Source organism: Gobio gobio (genome assembly GCF_949357685.1).
Source record: "Gobio gobio genome assembly, chromosome: 7".
NCBI lineage: Eukaryota > Metazoa > Chordata > Actinopteri > Cypriniformes > Gobionidae > Gobio > Gobio gobio.
The window spans coordinates 20362391-20380625 of NC_137103.1; the positions used below are offsets into that span (position 1 = coordinate 20362391).

The 18235-nt window shown below is 36.0% G+C and overlaps 1 protein-coding gene across 1 annotated transcript; it reads right to left on the reverse strand.

The window, feature by feature from the left end:
• Positions 1-1776: 1776 nt before the first annotated feature.
• On the reverse strand, positions 1777-16371 carry pou1f1 (POU class 1 homeobox 1; the record flags this gene model as incomplete). Its single annotated transcript, XM_079820658.1, has 7 exons — positions 1777-1987; positions 2077-2137; positions 2256-2420; positions 4742-4987; positions 10586-10684; positions 10830-10979; positions 16236-16371. 7 exons carry the CDS (start codon positions 16369-16371, stop codon positions 1777-1779), a joined length of 1068 nt encoding a protein of 355 aa, XP_079676784.1.
• Positions 16372-18235: the final 1864 nt, after the last annotated feature.

An 18235-nucleotide genomic window follows, 5' to 3' on the forward strand; every position in this document is an offset into this window, starting at 1 on the left:
TCGGGTGGTTAGGGATGTGTTGCTGACAGTCAATGGCAGGAGATGATGATCACATAGATCATCACCCATATCTCTCTGCTGAGAGCGGTTGTGTGCAGGTGAGAGGCTGTGCTACCTCATTATAACACTGTCAGGAACAATGTAACACTGTAAATAATCCCTCAGCAAAACCCAGTAGGGCTCTGATGATACTGTATGCAGCAGACACCACATTAAATGAACACAAGCCACATATACACATGATAGATGCTTAATTCCCTCCCATTGGAATGATGTTTGATTATGTTTAAAAACCTGAATCACAACACACTTACCATGTTGTTACGATTCACGTGAAGCATGTAATTCACATAATGATGCCTGGATTGTTGCAGAGCAGCTAATGGCTTGCAGCATCTTAAGATAATTTGACAAACCAAGCATGACCACAATATTAGTCATTTATTTGGACAAATTCATCATTTCTATACAAACGACGTTGCAAAAAAGAAAAAGAAAAAAACCTTTGGCTGCTTCATACAAAACTCTACAGTGCAATGACACATTTCCAGGATGTTTTCAGTTATGTTTTTAGAATGTTTGCATATTTTGATAATATATTAAACTTTGATTGGAATGCATTTACATATATTAATGATGAATACATTATTTTAACAACAATAAAGAGTGTCAAGATGCTATTCTGCCCTTTTAAGAACTTTTAAATGTAGAAACCATCACAAACATCCCATTTTAGAGCAAAGACACACAAATATATATATATAAATATATATATATTAGGGCTGTCAAAAGATTAATCGCGATTAATCGCATCCAAAATAAAAGTTTGTGTTTACATAATATATGTGTGTGTACTCTGTTAATTATTATTTATATATAAATACACACACATTCATGTATATATTTAAGAAATATTTGCATGTAGTTACTGTATATACATTTATATAATCTATAATATATATAAATATAAATGTTTTATATGTAAAAAATATTTTTTTTTCTTAAATATATACATGCTTGTGTGTGTATTCATATATAAATAATAATTAACAGAGCACACACACATATATTATGTAAACACAAACTTTTATTTTGGATGCGATTAATCGCGATTAATCTTTTGACAGCCCTTATATATATATATGTGTGTGTGTGTGTTCAAATTGTTTAATGTCTTTTAACAGCTCAAGTTTAGATTTCAAAGAGGGGGCTGCTTAAATATTAAATTCTCTTATAATTAATAAAAGCAATATAAAAGTAATAAAAGGCAATAAATATTAAAATAAAATAAGTATTTTGGACACTAAAAGCACACCTAAAAATATATGAATGTCATAGCATTATATAACAATATCAAACTTTTTCGAGCAAGACATTAAACAAAAATGTGTCAAAATGTACATGATAAAAAATTGGCTATATAATATTAAGAGAAAGTAGGCTATTGTGACACACTATGTATGAAACATTAGTGGATCATCTTCATACAGTAGTTAATGCGATTCATTACACCTGTGGTTATTTAGGACACTTTCAAATGAGACCAAATGTTTCAGAGGGTCATAGTGTGTTAGCAGATTTGGTTTGATATTCTGATATCTATGAGATAGCATTCAGACATTTCAAATACTTTTTGGGGTCACTGTATTATATCCTCACTCACTCCTGCTGGTGAATCACTTCAATAAACCCACTCACTGACAAAGTTCGGGGTGGATTTTTTTTGCTTGTGGATAATAAGCACATCCCAGTACAGCATCTGGAGACTCTGCTTCTTCAAGGTCTACAGGCTGCAGTCTCTTTGGCCATGAACGAGCTGTGGTGTAGGCTGGTTTTCACCCTCTTCTCCCTCTGCCGCCGGTTACAGAACCACACACGGACCACCTCCTTCTCCAGATGGAGACCCTCTGCCATTCGCACAATCTCCTGAGATGATGGCTTGCTCTTCTCCACAAAATTTCTTTCTAAGGCTTCCTTAGCCCCAAGACTGAGAGAGGAAATTAAGACTTAATTAGGTATTAATGAGAGAGAGATGCTGATATAATGGCTTTTGTTTAGTTCAGATCCCCCATTTACCTGATGGTTGTTCTCCGTTTCCGTTTACGCTCATGCATGCCCATCTTCTCATTAAAAAGAGCTGGTGAGAGTTGCAAATTAGAGCTAAGCAATCTTAAGTTTTCTTTAAAAACTCTATAATAGCATGGTGGTGGTAAATAAATACACAAATAATCCCACTGAGGAGTGTGTTGACTCACCACCGGCTTGCTCAGCCTCCTCCAGCCACTTTGCCAGGATGGATTTGAGCTTGCAGGCGTTTTTGAAGCTGAGCTGCAAGTTCTCGAAGCGGCAGATGGTGGTTTGGCTGAATTCAGAGCCGTGCACAGCCGCCAGTGCTTCACCCACATTGGTCTGTGTGTAACCTGCCAATCAAAGTTAGGAAAAGTTTTACAAGCAAACCGTTGGGGTGATTGTGCACTTGTAGAGTACTTCAAACTTTAATAGCCTATATTTTGAACGGTACTTGCAGATAATATAGCTAATATGAATTAAATAAAAGGTCACTTAAAGGGCTAGGTCACCCAAACTAACATGAAAAACATAATTTACCACTTTATTTACAAACGTTTATCTCCAGGGTGCATTCACAAGAGCACCATGACACATGTGTGTTGCGTTGACGTGACAGCAGACTTGTTGCGAAAACGCAAGTTGGAGATTAATATTTTGTAAATAAAGTGGTAGGCTAAATTATACAAACAAAGCATTCAAGTCACTTCATAAAAGTTTCTGTGGCTTGAAAGTGGTAGCTGTGGGACAGAGATCTCTTAGACTTCATTAAAAAGATCTTAATTTCTGTTCCGAAGATGAACAAATGTCTTTCGGGACGACAAGATAGTGAGTAATTAAAGGGATAGTTCACCCAAAAATGAAAATTAGCCCATGATTTACTCACCCTCAAGTCATCCTAGGTGTATATGACATTCTTCTTTCAGACGAACACAAGCCGAGTTATATTACAAAAGTCCAGGCTAATCCAAGTATTATAACTGCAATAATAGTTGCTCTGTTTTTGAAGTCCATAAAAAATGCATCTGTCCATCAAATAACTGCTCCACGCGGCTTCTGAAGCGAATCGATGCGTTTGTGTAAGAAAAATATCCATATATAAAACTTTATCAAGTAATCTTTCGCCGACCGCCTTCTGTGGAAAAGTGTTAAAAAGTTAAAAGTGAAACTCGCGGACGTGATGTCATAACGAGCCTACCTGGTCGTGTCTTTCGATCGGCAGGGGACCTTTCAACACTTTTTCCATAAATTGAATACGGAAGGGGGTCGGCCGAAACTTTACTTTATAAAGTTTTAAATATGGATATTTTTCTTACACAAACGCATCGATTCGCTTCAGAAGGCCTTTATTAACACCCCGGAGCCGCGTGGAGCACGTTATTTGATGGGCAGATGCATTTTTTATGGACTTCAAAAACAGAGCAACTATTATTGCTATAATAACGCTTGGATTAGCCTGGACTTTTGTAATATAACTCAAAATGTCATATACACCTAGGATGACTTGAGGGTGAGTAAATCATGGGCTAATTTTCATTTTTGGGTGAACTATCCCTTTAATTATATCATTTTAATTTCTGTCAGAACCACTATCGTCAAAGATGATAGACAATTAGCATTTAGTTTAGATTGGTGGTTTGGTTCTGTTCTGGGCAAGAACTCTCTGTGCATCCATGAGGCCTAGCATGGATGAAAGCAGGGAGAGCAGTGATAAACCCCCCTAGGGTAAACAGAACAGAACCAACAATGTATTCATTAATGTCAATATTAAAATGTACGACCTAACTATCCCTTAACACTGTGGTTCTCAAACCTGTCCTGAGAAAACGGCATATTTTGTATGTCTCCCTTGTCAGACACACCCAATTCAAGTCTTGGAGTCTCTACTAATGAGATGATTATTTGAATCAGGTGTGTTAGATGAGGGAGACATGCAAAATGTGCACTTGTGGGAGGTCCCCAGGACAGGTTTGAGAAGTGCTGCTTTAACACACTTAAAGGGTCACTTCAGTGAGCATTAAGCTTTGTATCAGTAGAAACCCGGTAGTCTATTCAAATTATGGTACTTTCCCCCCTCATGTCCCCCTGAGACGAGAGAATTCTGCATTTTATTTCTGGCAAAAATCCTCCGATGACAAAAATGGCAAATATAGTCATTTTGTTCACTACTGTGTGTGTGCACTTGGATGGGTTAAATGCAGAGCACACATTTTTCGTCACTTCACTTTTTTAGTTTTGTGCACAAAAACTATTCTCGCGGATTCATAAAGTTATTTTAGAACCACTGTAGTGAGATGGACTTTGTAACGACGTCTTTAGTACCTTTTAAGGGTCTTGAGAGTGAACCGTGCATTGTGCCAATGGAGGCCTTTCAGAGCCATCAGATTTCAACTAAAATATCTTCATTTCTGTTCCGAAGATGAACGGAGGTCTGACGGGTGTCGAACGACATGAGGGTAAGTAATTAATGACAGAATTTTCATTTTTGGGTGAACTAACCCTTTAAGTAATACTTAAGTGTGCCAAAAAAGCACTCTAATATAATAGTATAATAGCTTTATAATAATAGACCATAACATAAACTAAACTGGTTTGATATAAACCAATCAAAATGTGCTAACCCAAAGTTTATATGGGAAGCGATATTCAACGCGGTCCAGCTCAAAAGACAAACCTAGTTTGATCCTCCTCAGTTTGAAGTCATTAGCAAACTTCTCCAGTTCACGGATCTGAGGTGAGTCCATATCGGGAGGCTCTTCCAGGGGCCGGCTTTTCCTGCGCAGCTCCTGCTTGATGTCACCTAGAGTGGATTCGTCCGTGAGCAGGGCCTGGGGCAGCGGCTGGAAGCTGTGGGTCAAAGCACAAGAGCCCCCACCCAAACCATGCTCAGGGAACTTATAGAGGCGTGGAGCCAGAGCTCCTGCGGGACAGGACAGAAATGAAGGCTATGGTTAGAGGGAATAATGAATAACTCTTCATTTCTGAGACAGAATATCATTTATTTCAACAACTACAAAGGAAAACCATATTGTGAATTCAGATATTTTCTAAACACCAAGTCACCTTTATTTATATAGCGCTTTACAATGCTGAAAGCATTTTCAAAGCAGCTTCTCAGTGTTAAACAGGAAAATAATGTAACAGAATTTGATTCGCTGTACAGCCGCTCTGGAGAAAACGGTGATGTTATCCAGCTCATTTCCATGATCATACAGTGACAATTCAGGCAGATCAGTAATTTATTTGAAAATGTATTTAAATATTTAGTTGAAAATTTAGTGTCCCCAACTGTGCAAGCCAAGCCAAAAGCGACAGTGGCAAGGAACCAAAACTCCATCACATATGATGGAGAAAAATAAACTTTGGGAGAAACCAGGCTCAGTCGGGGTGCCAGTTCTCCTCTGGCCATCATGTCGTGTCGGTGAGGCAATTATTAGATAGGAATATTAGAAAAATCGGAGTCATCACGCCGGAGACGGGTTTATTGAGGATGCCGTGTTGGTGAGGCAAAGCTTTATAATGTGCATGGGTAACTCCCTTGACAAATTTTTCTGTTTCAGTGAGATCTGTCAGGTATTGTGGTCATTCCTGTTATGCAGTACATTTTAAAAATAAATATGTGAAGATGATATATTAAAGTGCTGGCTTTAGGAATGTTATCGGAATATCTACTGGAAAGTGATATTAGGGACACTGATTTGACCTTTGAAATGTTTCAATTAGAGAGAGAGAAAAAAAGAAACTCCTGAAATATATCTTAATTAATAGTCAGTTTTTCATTGTATAAGTTTTAGCACCAGGGGACAAAAGTGGCAACATCCACATAACCCAAAGTAGTCTAATTATTTGAAATGTACCTCTATTCACCCTTATTTAATTGTGATATTGGGATGATTTCCATATATATATATATATATATATATGTGTGTGTGTGTGTGTGTCTGTGTATATATATATAGAACCAGTTAAAAGTTTGGACACATTACTATTTTCAATGTTTTTGAAATAAGTCTCTTATGCTCATTAAGGTTGCATTTATTTGATCAAAAGTACAGAAAAAGCAGTAATATTGTAAAATATTGTTACAATTTAAAAATAACAGTTTTCTATTTTAATATAATTAAAAATATAATTTATTCCTGTGAATTTTCAGCATCATTACTCCAGTCTTCATTTTCACATGATCCGTCAGAAATCATTCTAATATGATGATTTATTATCGATCGTTGTGCTGCTTAATATTTTTATAGCCTTTTTCAGGATTCTTTGATGAATAAATTGAAAAACAACAACAAAAAAACAGCATTTTATGTAAAATATAATTCTTTTGTAACAATATACACTAGCAGTAAAAAGGTTTGGGGTCAATATTATTATTATTATTATTTAAAGATATTAATACTTTTATTCAGCAGCTAGGGATGTGTTAAATTGTTCTTTTTTACTTTTTATTCATCAGTTAATCCTGAAAAAAAGTATCACAGTTTCCAAAAATTATTAAGCCTCATGACTGTTTCTAACATTGATAATAAATCTGCATATTAGAATGATTTCTGAAGGATCATGTGACACTGAAGACTGGAGTAATGATGCTGAAAATACAGCTTTGCCATCACAGGAATAAATTATATTTTCAAAGTATACTAAGATATTATTGTAATAATATTTCACAATATTACTGTTTGTTTCTGTATTATTGACCTATAGGCTTGATGAGCATAAGAGACATCGTTCAAAAACATTATAAATAGTGACGTGTCCAAACTTTTGACTGGTACTCCGCAATATATTAACAAAGTTATAATGGGGATATAGAGGGATAAAAGTCCTAATATGTCGGAGACTTTACATTTGCGATTATTTAAAATATTTGAAAATAAATTGATCTGCATCTCCCTCTAGTGGCGGAATATTTCCAGAATCAGTGCAATGTTCCCTTTGCCTCACATGACGAATTCAGTGACGGCCATTTCTAATTACACAGAACATGAAGAATATTCATGCTGCATAAATATGTAGAGAAGGCAAAAATGTGCACTTTTAGAGGCAATCAAATAAACTGACAGGCATTTTTAATACTAGAGGTGTAAAGTACTTTTACTTGATTATTGTACTTAACTATTATTTTGGGGGATTTTTACTTTACTTGAGTACAATTAAAAATCTATACTTTTACTTTTACTTAATTACATTTTTTAAGAAAAAAAAAGTACTTTTTACTCCTTACAATTTTATTTACAGTCAAAAAGTACTTCTTTTTTGGAGATCACTTCATTCTATTTTTCCTTGCTATTACCAAACCAATTGAATTGCGCTGATGGCCAGTTTAATTTAAATGTTTAATTTAAATGTATTTATTCTGCCAATGAGATTCATTTTCACATTCCATGAAATTGGTCAGACATGTTAATTGGTCCTTTGGAAGTGACGTCATGTCGCATCAATTACCACAATGCAGCACCTTGACCTGGGCTGCGTTTCCCAAAACCATCGTAAGCCTAAGTTGATCGTAGAGAACATTGTGGCAATTGTTCTACGATCAACTTAAGCTTACGATGGTTTTGGGAAACGCAGCCCTGGAAATTAGAGTGAGAGGCTTTTCAGCACTGCAAGATAGCTTTTCAGCCCAAAAGACGCTTGACACTCACAATTTTGAAAATCAGCTTCTGCTTAAAGGGATAGTTCGTCCAAAAATGAAAATATGATGTTTATGTGCTTACATGTAGGTGTCTTTGTTTCTTCAGTAGAACTCAAATGAAGATTTTTAACTCCAACCGTTGCAGTCTATCAGTCGTATAATGCATGTGAATGGTACATGACTACTAGCATCATCTATGAGAGTAAAAAAAACCTGCACTGACAAATCCATATTAAACTCTGCAGCTCGTGACGACACATTGATGTCCTAAGACACGAAACGATCGGTTTGTGCGAGAAACCAAACAGTATTTTTATAATATTTTTACCTCAAAAATGATCGATGTCTGACACCCGTTCAGCGCGCCATCACTTCCGGTAAGTGTGGTCAATGTACATAATTATATTAATAATAATAATTTGTTACATTTATATAGCGCTTTTTTGGGCACTCAAATCGCTTTACATAGAAGGGGGAAATCTCCTCAAACAACACAATATGCAGCACCACCAGATGATGCAACAGCAGCCATATTGCACCAGAACGCCCACCACACACCATCTTATGGTGGAGAGGAGACGGAGTGATGAAGCCAATCGGTATATGGGGATGATTAGGAGGCCATGATGGACAGAGGCCAATTGCCAGGATGCCGGGGTTACACCCCTACTCTTTTTCCGAAGGACATCCTAGGATTTTTTTTAAGACCACAGAGAGTCAGGACCTCGGTTTAACGTCTCATCTGAAGCTGGGGCGTTAGGACCCATACAGACCACTAACACATCTACCAGCAGACACCTGGTTTTCCCAGGAGGTCTCCCATCCGGGTACTGACCATGCTCAGCCCTGGTTAGCTTCAGTGGGAAACAAGTCTTGGGCAAAAGGGTGATATGGCTGCTGGCAAATGATCAGACAGAGTGCCGGAAGTGATCTCTCGCACGTATCTCTACGCCAGATTGTGTACATTGACCTCACTTACCGGAAGTGATGGCACGCTGAATGGGTGTCGGACATAGAACGTATTCGAGGTAAAAAATTTTTACAAATACTGTTCGGTTTCTCGCACAAACCAATCATTTCGTGTCTTAGGACATCAATGTGTCGTCACGAGCTGTGGGGTTTAATAAGGATTTGTCTGTGCATGCTTTTTTTTAGTTTCCATTGACATGCATTATACGACTGACAGACTGCAACTGTTGGAGTTAAAAATCTTCATTTGTGTTCTTTTGAAGAAACAAAGACACCTATCTTGGATGCCCTGGAGATAAGCAGATAAACATCCAATTTCCATTTTTGGGTGAACTATCCCTTTAAGTTAAATCCGGGGTTTTACAACTTTGAGTAGCATGTTGCATACTGGCATTAGGTAGTAGTCTTATAGTTTGATAATTAAATACCATTAAATTCAAACAGTTCTAAAGCAGGATAAAACCTTGTATGTGGTTCATTCACTTAATGTTTTCAGAGATTAAAAGCTTAAAGAAGAATCTCTAGTTTTCATTCTTGCTGCTACTTTTACTTTTTTAATACTCAAGTACAATTTTAATGTGGTACTTTTTTACTTTTACTCAAGTATGATTCTGCCCAGATACTTTTACTTTTAATTGAGTAAAAATTTTATTCAGTACTTGTACTTTCACTTGAGTAACATTTTTGAGTACTTTTTACACCTCTGTTTACAGTTTTCTCAGTCGCTTTGGTACATTTCTCGAATCATCCTCGACATTTGCAAAACAGCAAGTACATTTCTCAAAACAATTCGTACAAATAGCAAAACATCATGGATTACCTGCAAAAGCCAGTCTCTTGCTCAAAATCCTTAGTTCATCTCTCAAAAGTAAATATCTGTGTCAATGAACATGTCAGTGCCATTATAATGACAAATCCTTGTGTCATTGTGTATGAATAAGACAGTCAAATTGCTTAGTCATATTGTCAATATAACTACTCTGGAGGGATGTTCTGATGTAAATCTGGCTAAAATTTTGATGACAATTATTGTAAATTGTAGGTTACACCTTAGTGTATGTGGGAGTTTGAATGCAAGAGACTGGACAAGATTCACATTTATGCTTTTACTGTTTGTACTGTAATTTGTTGACAGACCATGTCATTGCGATACAGAAAGGAAAAGACAGCACTGCATAGCACAAAGAGAAAAAAACCCCAGAAAAACAAAAGTAGAAATGTGAACGTCTAACGGAAATGTATAGAAATATGCTTGACATTTTATGACAACTTGTTCAACCATTTTGCATGTAAAGGCTTATGCTATGAACTAATGGCTAAATGTTGCTGGGGGTGAGACTATTCAACAGAGACCCATTATAATACATTTTGATCAACATGACATAAGCAACTTATAATGTAGGAAACAGCAGAGAATTGTACATAATCATTTGCATGGATGTACACAAGCATTTGCAACTTGTTCAAAGAAATGAGAATCTGCTTTTTTGATGTGCACAAGTGACACAATGATGTGAAGATTGAACAGGTAGCTTTGAGAATTTCAATTCTGATCTGAGAAATGTACCAAAGCGACTGAGAAAAACTGTAAACTCTTCTGTGAGCAGCATTTAATAGAACTGTCATTTCATGCTACATACACTAGATGGAAGCACAAACAAAAGGAAATGACCTGGTAAACGCTCTCTCTATTAGAGGCTGAATCGCACCACATGCGCTGCAGTTGTCATGGTTAACTATTTTTATTCTGATGATAAATTATTTATTCTGACTGACTTTGAACTTTTAAAATCTTTAGGTGTGGCTGTTCTGTTTGCAAGAATTCGACAGGAGTGAGAAATGCTCCATTCGCGTATGTCGTATCATTTTTCATGAGGGTGAAGGTTTGGATTCAAGCAGCTCAGGTTGTACCTTGCAGTGAGTTGGCTCCGTTGACCATGTTGGCATGAGGCACGCTGCAGGTCTGCAGGATGCGGGTCTGGGAGATGCTGGCAGAGAGCATTTCCTGTGCTGGAGACACAGACACATACATCAGTACCACACTCACACACAGTACATCCTGTATTTCTGTGTGTGTTTATGATGCGCGATAATGCACATGCACAGAAGAGCAATACTTCTCGCAGTTGCGTAACTTGTGCGTAAGTTGACGTACCTGCCATCATGCCGTAGGTGGTCTGCTGGTTGCTATAGTGACATGGGGGCATTGGGTAGTGCAGGCTGGCTGACGCATTGCTCAAAGCAGAAGTGGACAGATGCATATGAGAGCGTTTGGATGACTGGACCAGTGGGAGACCTGAGTGAACTAAACCAGATACTAATATCAGATAGATAGATGTATTTATAAACAGACAGACAGACAGACAGACAGACAGACAGACAGACAGACCGATAGATAGATAGATAGATAGATAGATAGATAGATAGATAGATAGATAGATAGATAGATAGATAGATAGATAGATAGATAGATAGACAGACAGACAGACAGACAGACAGACAGACAGACAGACAGACAGACAGACAGACAGACAGACAGACAGACAGACAGACAGACAGACAGACAGACAGATATATAGATAGACAGACAGACAGACAGACAGACAGACAGACAGACAGACAGACAGACAGACAGACAGATAGATAGATAGATAGATAGATAGATAGATAGATAGATAGATAGATAGATAGACAGACAGACAGACAGACAGACAGACAGACAGACAGACAGACAGACAGACAGACAGACAGATATATAGATAGACAGACAGACAGACAGACAGACAGACAGACAGACAGACAGACAGACAGACAGACAGACAGACAGACAGACAGATAGATAGATAGATAGATAGATAGATAGATAGATAGATAGATAGATAGATAGATAGATAGATAGATAGATAGATAGATAGATAAAGAGACAGACAGACAGACAGACAGACAGACAGACAGACAGACAGACAGACAGACAGACAGACAGACAGACAGACAGACAGACAGACAGATAGATAGATAGATAGATAGATAGATAGATAGATAGATAGATAGATAGATAGATAGATAGATAGATAGATAGATAGATAGATAGATAGATAGATAGATAGATAGATAGATAGATAGATAGATAGATAGATAGATAAAGAGACAGACAGACAGACAGACAGACAGACAGACAGACAGACAGACAGACAGACAGACAGACAGACAGACAGACAGACAGACAGACAGACAGATAGATAGATAGATAGATAGATAGATAGACAGACAGAAAGATTGATAGACAGATAGATAGAATACAACTAATAAACTAATAATTAAAACTTTTTCTCTGATTGAAACATGCAGAGCTGTGTAAAGAGCAACTGATTACTCTAAATTTAAATTGTTAAAAGAAGCACTGCCACATTTCCTGAACCTCAAAGTCTCATCTCTGCCTAAGGTGACATTTACACAAATAATTCATTATCGCGGTAATAATGAATACCAGATTGTATAATTCCTTCCTTCATCAAATGTCTCGGAAAATAAAATTAAACTCATTTAATGAAGGAAAGCAGGTATGTAAATGCAGATAATAGTTCTTAATATGCACAGTGACCTCCGGCTGTCAGAGCTGCAGAACATTCAATTGAATTTCATTCAGATCAGAGTAAACCTGTGGGTGGTAATCAAACTCATCTCTGAGACCAACCTCCACTAACACTCAAGATGATCTCCTTATAAAGACTGCCTTTGTCCTGCAGTGCACGCACACGATTGCCATTGAAACGATGCGATCAGCTTTTTGATCGCTTACTAAACACACCGTTGGTTTATTCCATCAGGAACTGAGTGTCAGCAGTTAAATGTTCAGATACACTATAACGGCCACATTATGATAATTAGCTCTTCAAACTATCAGATAGCTGTATACTCTGACATTCCTGCAGGTGGAAGTGCGGCTGAGTTAACAGAGGTCATATGCGTATGAATAGAAATGCCAAAACATTTCATTTGAGAGTTTTGCATCTTCTGGCTCAGAGCCCAAGCTAAATGGCACAGTTGAGTAATTATGCATAAGAACAATGATTTATATGGCCAACAATGAGCAGAGAGTTTCTGACAAGACTTTCACTAATGCTCTCGCACTTGTGAGACAAAACTGGGACAAAAATAAGTACTCGATAATTTAGCAATCAACACGTCAAAGTAATAATACGTCTGCTTTGATAATTATGTACGGAGAGGTAACAGCTGCGCAAATTGAGCTGATTAGCTACGTCCACATAATTTTGATTTATTTCAACAAATTACTGTTTGTCTTGGCAGTCGCTTCTAGTGGCTGTGAGCGGTGTCGCCAAAAACCATCTGACTAAATGTACCCTTTCAAAACTTTGGGGTCAGTCATTATTTTAAAAGAAATTCCTATTTTTATCCAGCACACTCTCAGAAAAAAGGTACAAAAGCTCTCACTGAGGTGGTACCTTTTCAAAAGTACCCTCAAAGGTACAAATTGGTCCCAAAAGTGTACATATTAGTACCTAAATGGTACTCGAACCCTTTTGAAGGTACCGTCCCAGAGCCAGCTTTTGTACCTTTTTTTCAGAGAGTGCAAGGACATTTTAAATTGATCAAAAGTGACATTATACAAAATGATATTTCAAATAAATGCTGTTCTTTTGAACGTTCTATTCATCAAAGAATCCTGGGGAAAAAAATATCACAGTTGCCATAAAAATATTAAGCAGCACAACCATTTTTAACATTGATAATAATAATAAATGTTTCTTGAGCAGCAAATCATCATATTAGAATGATTTCTGAGGGATTGTGTGACACTGAAGACTGGAGTAATGATGCTGAAAATGCAGCTTTGTATCACAGGAATAAATTACATTTTAACATATACTACAATAGAAACAGTTATTTAAAAATGTAATAATAATATGCGTTTACTGTATTTTTCATTAATGGATTTTCGGGAGGAAATTGGAGCTTTAGCTTTCATTTCTACATTCCCATAGCCGTTTATTTCACACCGACATAATGAAATACATGCCGCCTTGTGAACAAAAGAGACATTGAGTGTTTCTGATATAAAAAGACATTGCTCGATGCATTATACTTTTGATTTGGTGATATTTTTTTCCAAAAACATTTCCCCTGGGAAAAAGAGATGTGATCTCAGGAAAGGTCACTTCCTCAGTGAGAGTCAGACAGATGGTGAGTGATGACAGCAGTCAGGACTGGAGATAATACCAAATCATATGAGAACTTTAGGGTCATAAATACTCGGTCAAAAGGACATTCGCTCAAAATCCAGTCTCTCTCTTTCTTTCTCTCTCTCTCTCTCTCTCTCTCTCTCTCTCTCTCTCTCTCTCTCTCTCTCTCTCTCTCTCTCTCTCTCTCTCTCTCTCTCTCTCTCTCTCTCTCTCTCTCTCTCTCTCTCTCTCTTATCACCTTGCTCTTGTTCTCTGTTTTTCCAAAAAAAAAAAAAAAATTCCTCAATGGGAAGTATTCCCACTGGACAAATGTTGTCATCTCAGATTTGAGACTGATCTATAAAATTACCAACTTTCCAACTTATTCCATACGTAACACTTGCAACTTTTTTTCATTTCTATGAGGTTTTTTTTTTTCATTTATAATGTCAACAAAATTATATTTTACTGTAAAAAATTATATAATCAATAAGTTATGACAACATATGTTTTTACATTGCTTTAACTCATCAAAATAAGTTGCATGCAGTTACATACATACTTTATTATACAAGATTCAACTCATTATTTTAAGTCAGTTTAATGTAATTTAGGTTGCAATGACTTATACATCCAAGTTGATTGGACTTGAAAATGTAAGGCAGCAACTCTTTTTTTACAGTGTTCAAATAAATGCTGTTCTTTTGAATTTTCTATTCATCAAAGAATAAAAAAAGTGTTGGTTTCCACAGAAATATTAAGCAGCATAACAAAGCTGAAAATCCAGCTATGCCATCACAGGAATAAATTATAATTTTAAATTGTACAGTGTAAAAATATAAATATATAACATAAAAATAAATATAAAAAATATATGACCAATAAGTTATGCCAACATATGTTTTACATTGCTTTAACTCGTCAAAATAAGTGAAGCAATTTTCCACTTTTTAGGTTATATAAGATTAAGCTCATTTTTAAGTCAGTTGAATGCAATTTAAGTTGAAAAGTATGTTGATTGTACTTAAAAATGTAAGGAAATAACTATTTTACAGTGTAGTAGTTTTTCACAATATTACTGTATTTTTATTGATGTTTGTCAAATAAATGCAGCCTTGGCAAACATAAGAGACTTCTTTCAACAACATAAAAAAATCTTACAGACCCCAAACTTTCAAACATTAATGTAGTTTTGTCTCAAATTCAAAAAAATCTAACATTGAAATATAATACCATGAACTGTATACGCAAAATTATTAAAATGGCAATATATTTTCCTAAAAGGAAATATTTTAATATTAATATTAAATATAAAAAGGCAAACGTATGGAACAAATACTGGACTTTGTATTTCAGGATTTCCACGGGTCTTAAAAAGGTCTTAAGTCTTAATTTGACTTTCTACAATTTAAGGCCTTAAAAATGTCTTAAATTGGAGCAGGAAGTCTTAAATTCAATATCATGGGATTAAATTAGAGCCCTATATGATTTCCACGATGTGGAAAATGGGTACAGAATCGCAGAAACCTTTCATAAAAATGGAATTTACTGTATAAAGCAGAATGTCACGGAACTTGTCATCTTTTGGATGAATAAATCAAAAGTAGGTCAGTACACTTATAAGGTATAGTTCACCCAAAAATGTAAATTATGTTATCATTTACTCATGAGTAAATAATTCACCCAAAAATGGAAAACAGAATTTGGTCAAAATAAAACGAAATTTGAGAAAAACATTTTCTAGTGTTTGGGAGCACAGCTATTAAAACTTTTAAGCTATTTATTTTGTAAAATGAATTGAAAAGTAAAGAAGATATTTTGGAAATTGTATTTTTTAAAGTCTTGCTGATACTACTCCTGTGCTTCCTAGACATTTACATTTAGAGAACATATTGACGTGTTATGATCCTTTCAATATATTCCTCACATTTTCTTTAATTGCCCTTAAAAAGGTCTTAAATTTACCTTCATAAAACCTGCAGAAACCCTGGCATTACTATTATCACCAAATGCCAGGTGTATTTGCACAAAAATACAGTACAGTCTGACACCAACAACAAAAGATATGGGAAGCATTTTCTCCTTTAAAAGTCAATAAGATTATTTGGTAACACTTTATTTTAAGTGTCCTTGTTACATATGTTACATGTACTTACCATAGTAACAACAGTAAATTATGCATAATTACATGCAACTAACCCTAAACCAAACCCTAATCCTAAAAATATATAATTACACTGTAACAATGACATCTTAAAATAAAGTGTAACCAATATTTAGCTATCCTAACACACCACCATTATATAACAGTTGCATTGCATATAGCATTGTTTTTCCCCTGCAACCCCAATGCGATTGTCCAAGAGCATCAGATTTACCTGAAGGCCCCATGTTGGCGGCATGGCTGGTGACGGGCAGACAGTCTGCGGCTCCACTGTGGTGCATGAGCAGCGGCAGAGCAGCCGGATCTCCACTCAGAGTTGTGAAGTCGGTGCTGAAGGCCTGGCAGGTCATGACTCTACTCTAGATGGTCTGTGTCCTGCGTACGCGGCATCGGCCCACCTGTGTGACACGAGCAGGGCGTGTGCAGGTATTTATGCTGAGCCCCCTCAGACCCCCTCATCCATGTTAATAAGCTCTTGCTGTTAGCACACCACGACAGCCCAGCTCAGGCAATTAGGGCAAAGAGGTGCAATCTGATACTGTCCATTTCCACTGTGTGTAGCTTCCAACAAACACCAGTGACCGCTTTGACAAACCACGGCTTATGAGACTTAAGAGTAATTAGCCATTTCAGAATGTGTTTACATTTACTTTTTAGATGCGATGAGGGAGCGAGTCTGACTGCATTATTATGGAGTTATCATCGAATATATGAAAGAAATATTTAGGATTCATCATGAGTGAATGAGTATTAAAGCTTTGGTATTACTAATTTTAGAATTAAACCACAGTCTTATCATTTTTAATTTTTTTTAAATAAAATAAAGTATTCTAAGGAGCACATCAATATTTATAAATCATTTTATATTTATATGCATTGTTGGGGAAAGTTACTTTTAAAAGTAATGCATTACAATATTGTGTTACTCCCTAAAAAGTAACTAATTGAGTTTGTTGTCTTGAGTGTTGTGAATTGTGTTACATTACTTTTTCATTACTTTTTTTTCAATCTGGGCTGGGCTGTTTGTTTGTTCTATTTCTATTTTTGGCCCTTTCATTCTGAAAGTGAAAGGAATAATCCTCAGGCTAAAGGAAATGCAAATTCACGTCTGTACAGTGTGCTTTCTCTCAACATGGGGACAGGGGAATTGTTCATTAAATGGAAGAACAAAGTAACTTGTGTTACTTATTTGAAAAAGTAATCTGATTACATAATTTGCATTACATGCATCCATGTTTTTTTTTTAATTATACATACATACATACTCAAAAAGATTGTTTTATTTTTTACTTTATTATTGTTCAATGATAATTGAATTGTTTTGTGTTTCATAATTCTTCTGCGGTTAAAATGTTGCTGAAGGCCTATAGATGTGCTGTTGATGCATGTTATCACAAAATGTCAATGTTAATCTTATTTTCTTGGAGCCAGTGGTTATTATTATTATTTCTTTATTCTTTGTTTTTAAGATTTTAGCCACAATTTTTAATGACCAAAAGCTTTCACTAGTTCTTTTTTTAAAGAAACTGGGCTATGATGGTTGTTTTTAAGTACAAATATTTCATGAAGTTTCTCAATTAATGTGAGGTCATAAAAAGTGTATATGTAAATTAATTAAAAGTCATTTTAGATTAATTAAAGCATGTCAAAATGTAATGCAAATGCAACAATTTAATGTCAACATTCAAAAACAAATGATTTTATTTCTTAAAAAAGATGTTTATCAAGGAAACTATTGTCAATGTGATATATTTATTCTCATGATATCTGAAGAACAAGTTCTCATTTAGTTTAGTGAAACTTGCCTTGGCTTGATTCCACAGGAGTGTGAATGTTTACTTGACCGGTGTGTAGCTGGCCATCTGGTCACTGGTCAATTAGTTTTTGTTGCGTTTGTGCTGGCACATCCATGTGTTTGTTAATATAAGCCACACAAGCCCTAGTCTTGAGACAGAGATGTTTGAACGTGCTTTATTTGTGATCATCTAAATCACTCTGCTTTTGCTGAGCAGGTGGGGCTCAGGTACAGCACAATAGTTTTGATCAACACAACATGGCGAGTTTTCGTGGCTTGTGTCTGAATGACAAAGTAATCGCCTGAAGACTATTTTCCCTTTGCATACTGAGGAAGATGCAGTGAATATTTCGAACAGAGTTGTAAATAGATGTACGGCAGTCTATGATTTTGTCTTTACTTTCTTCAGGCATCTCACG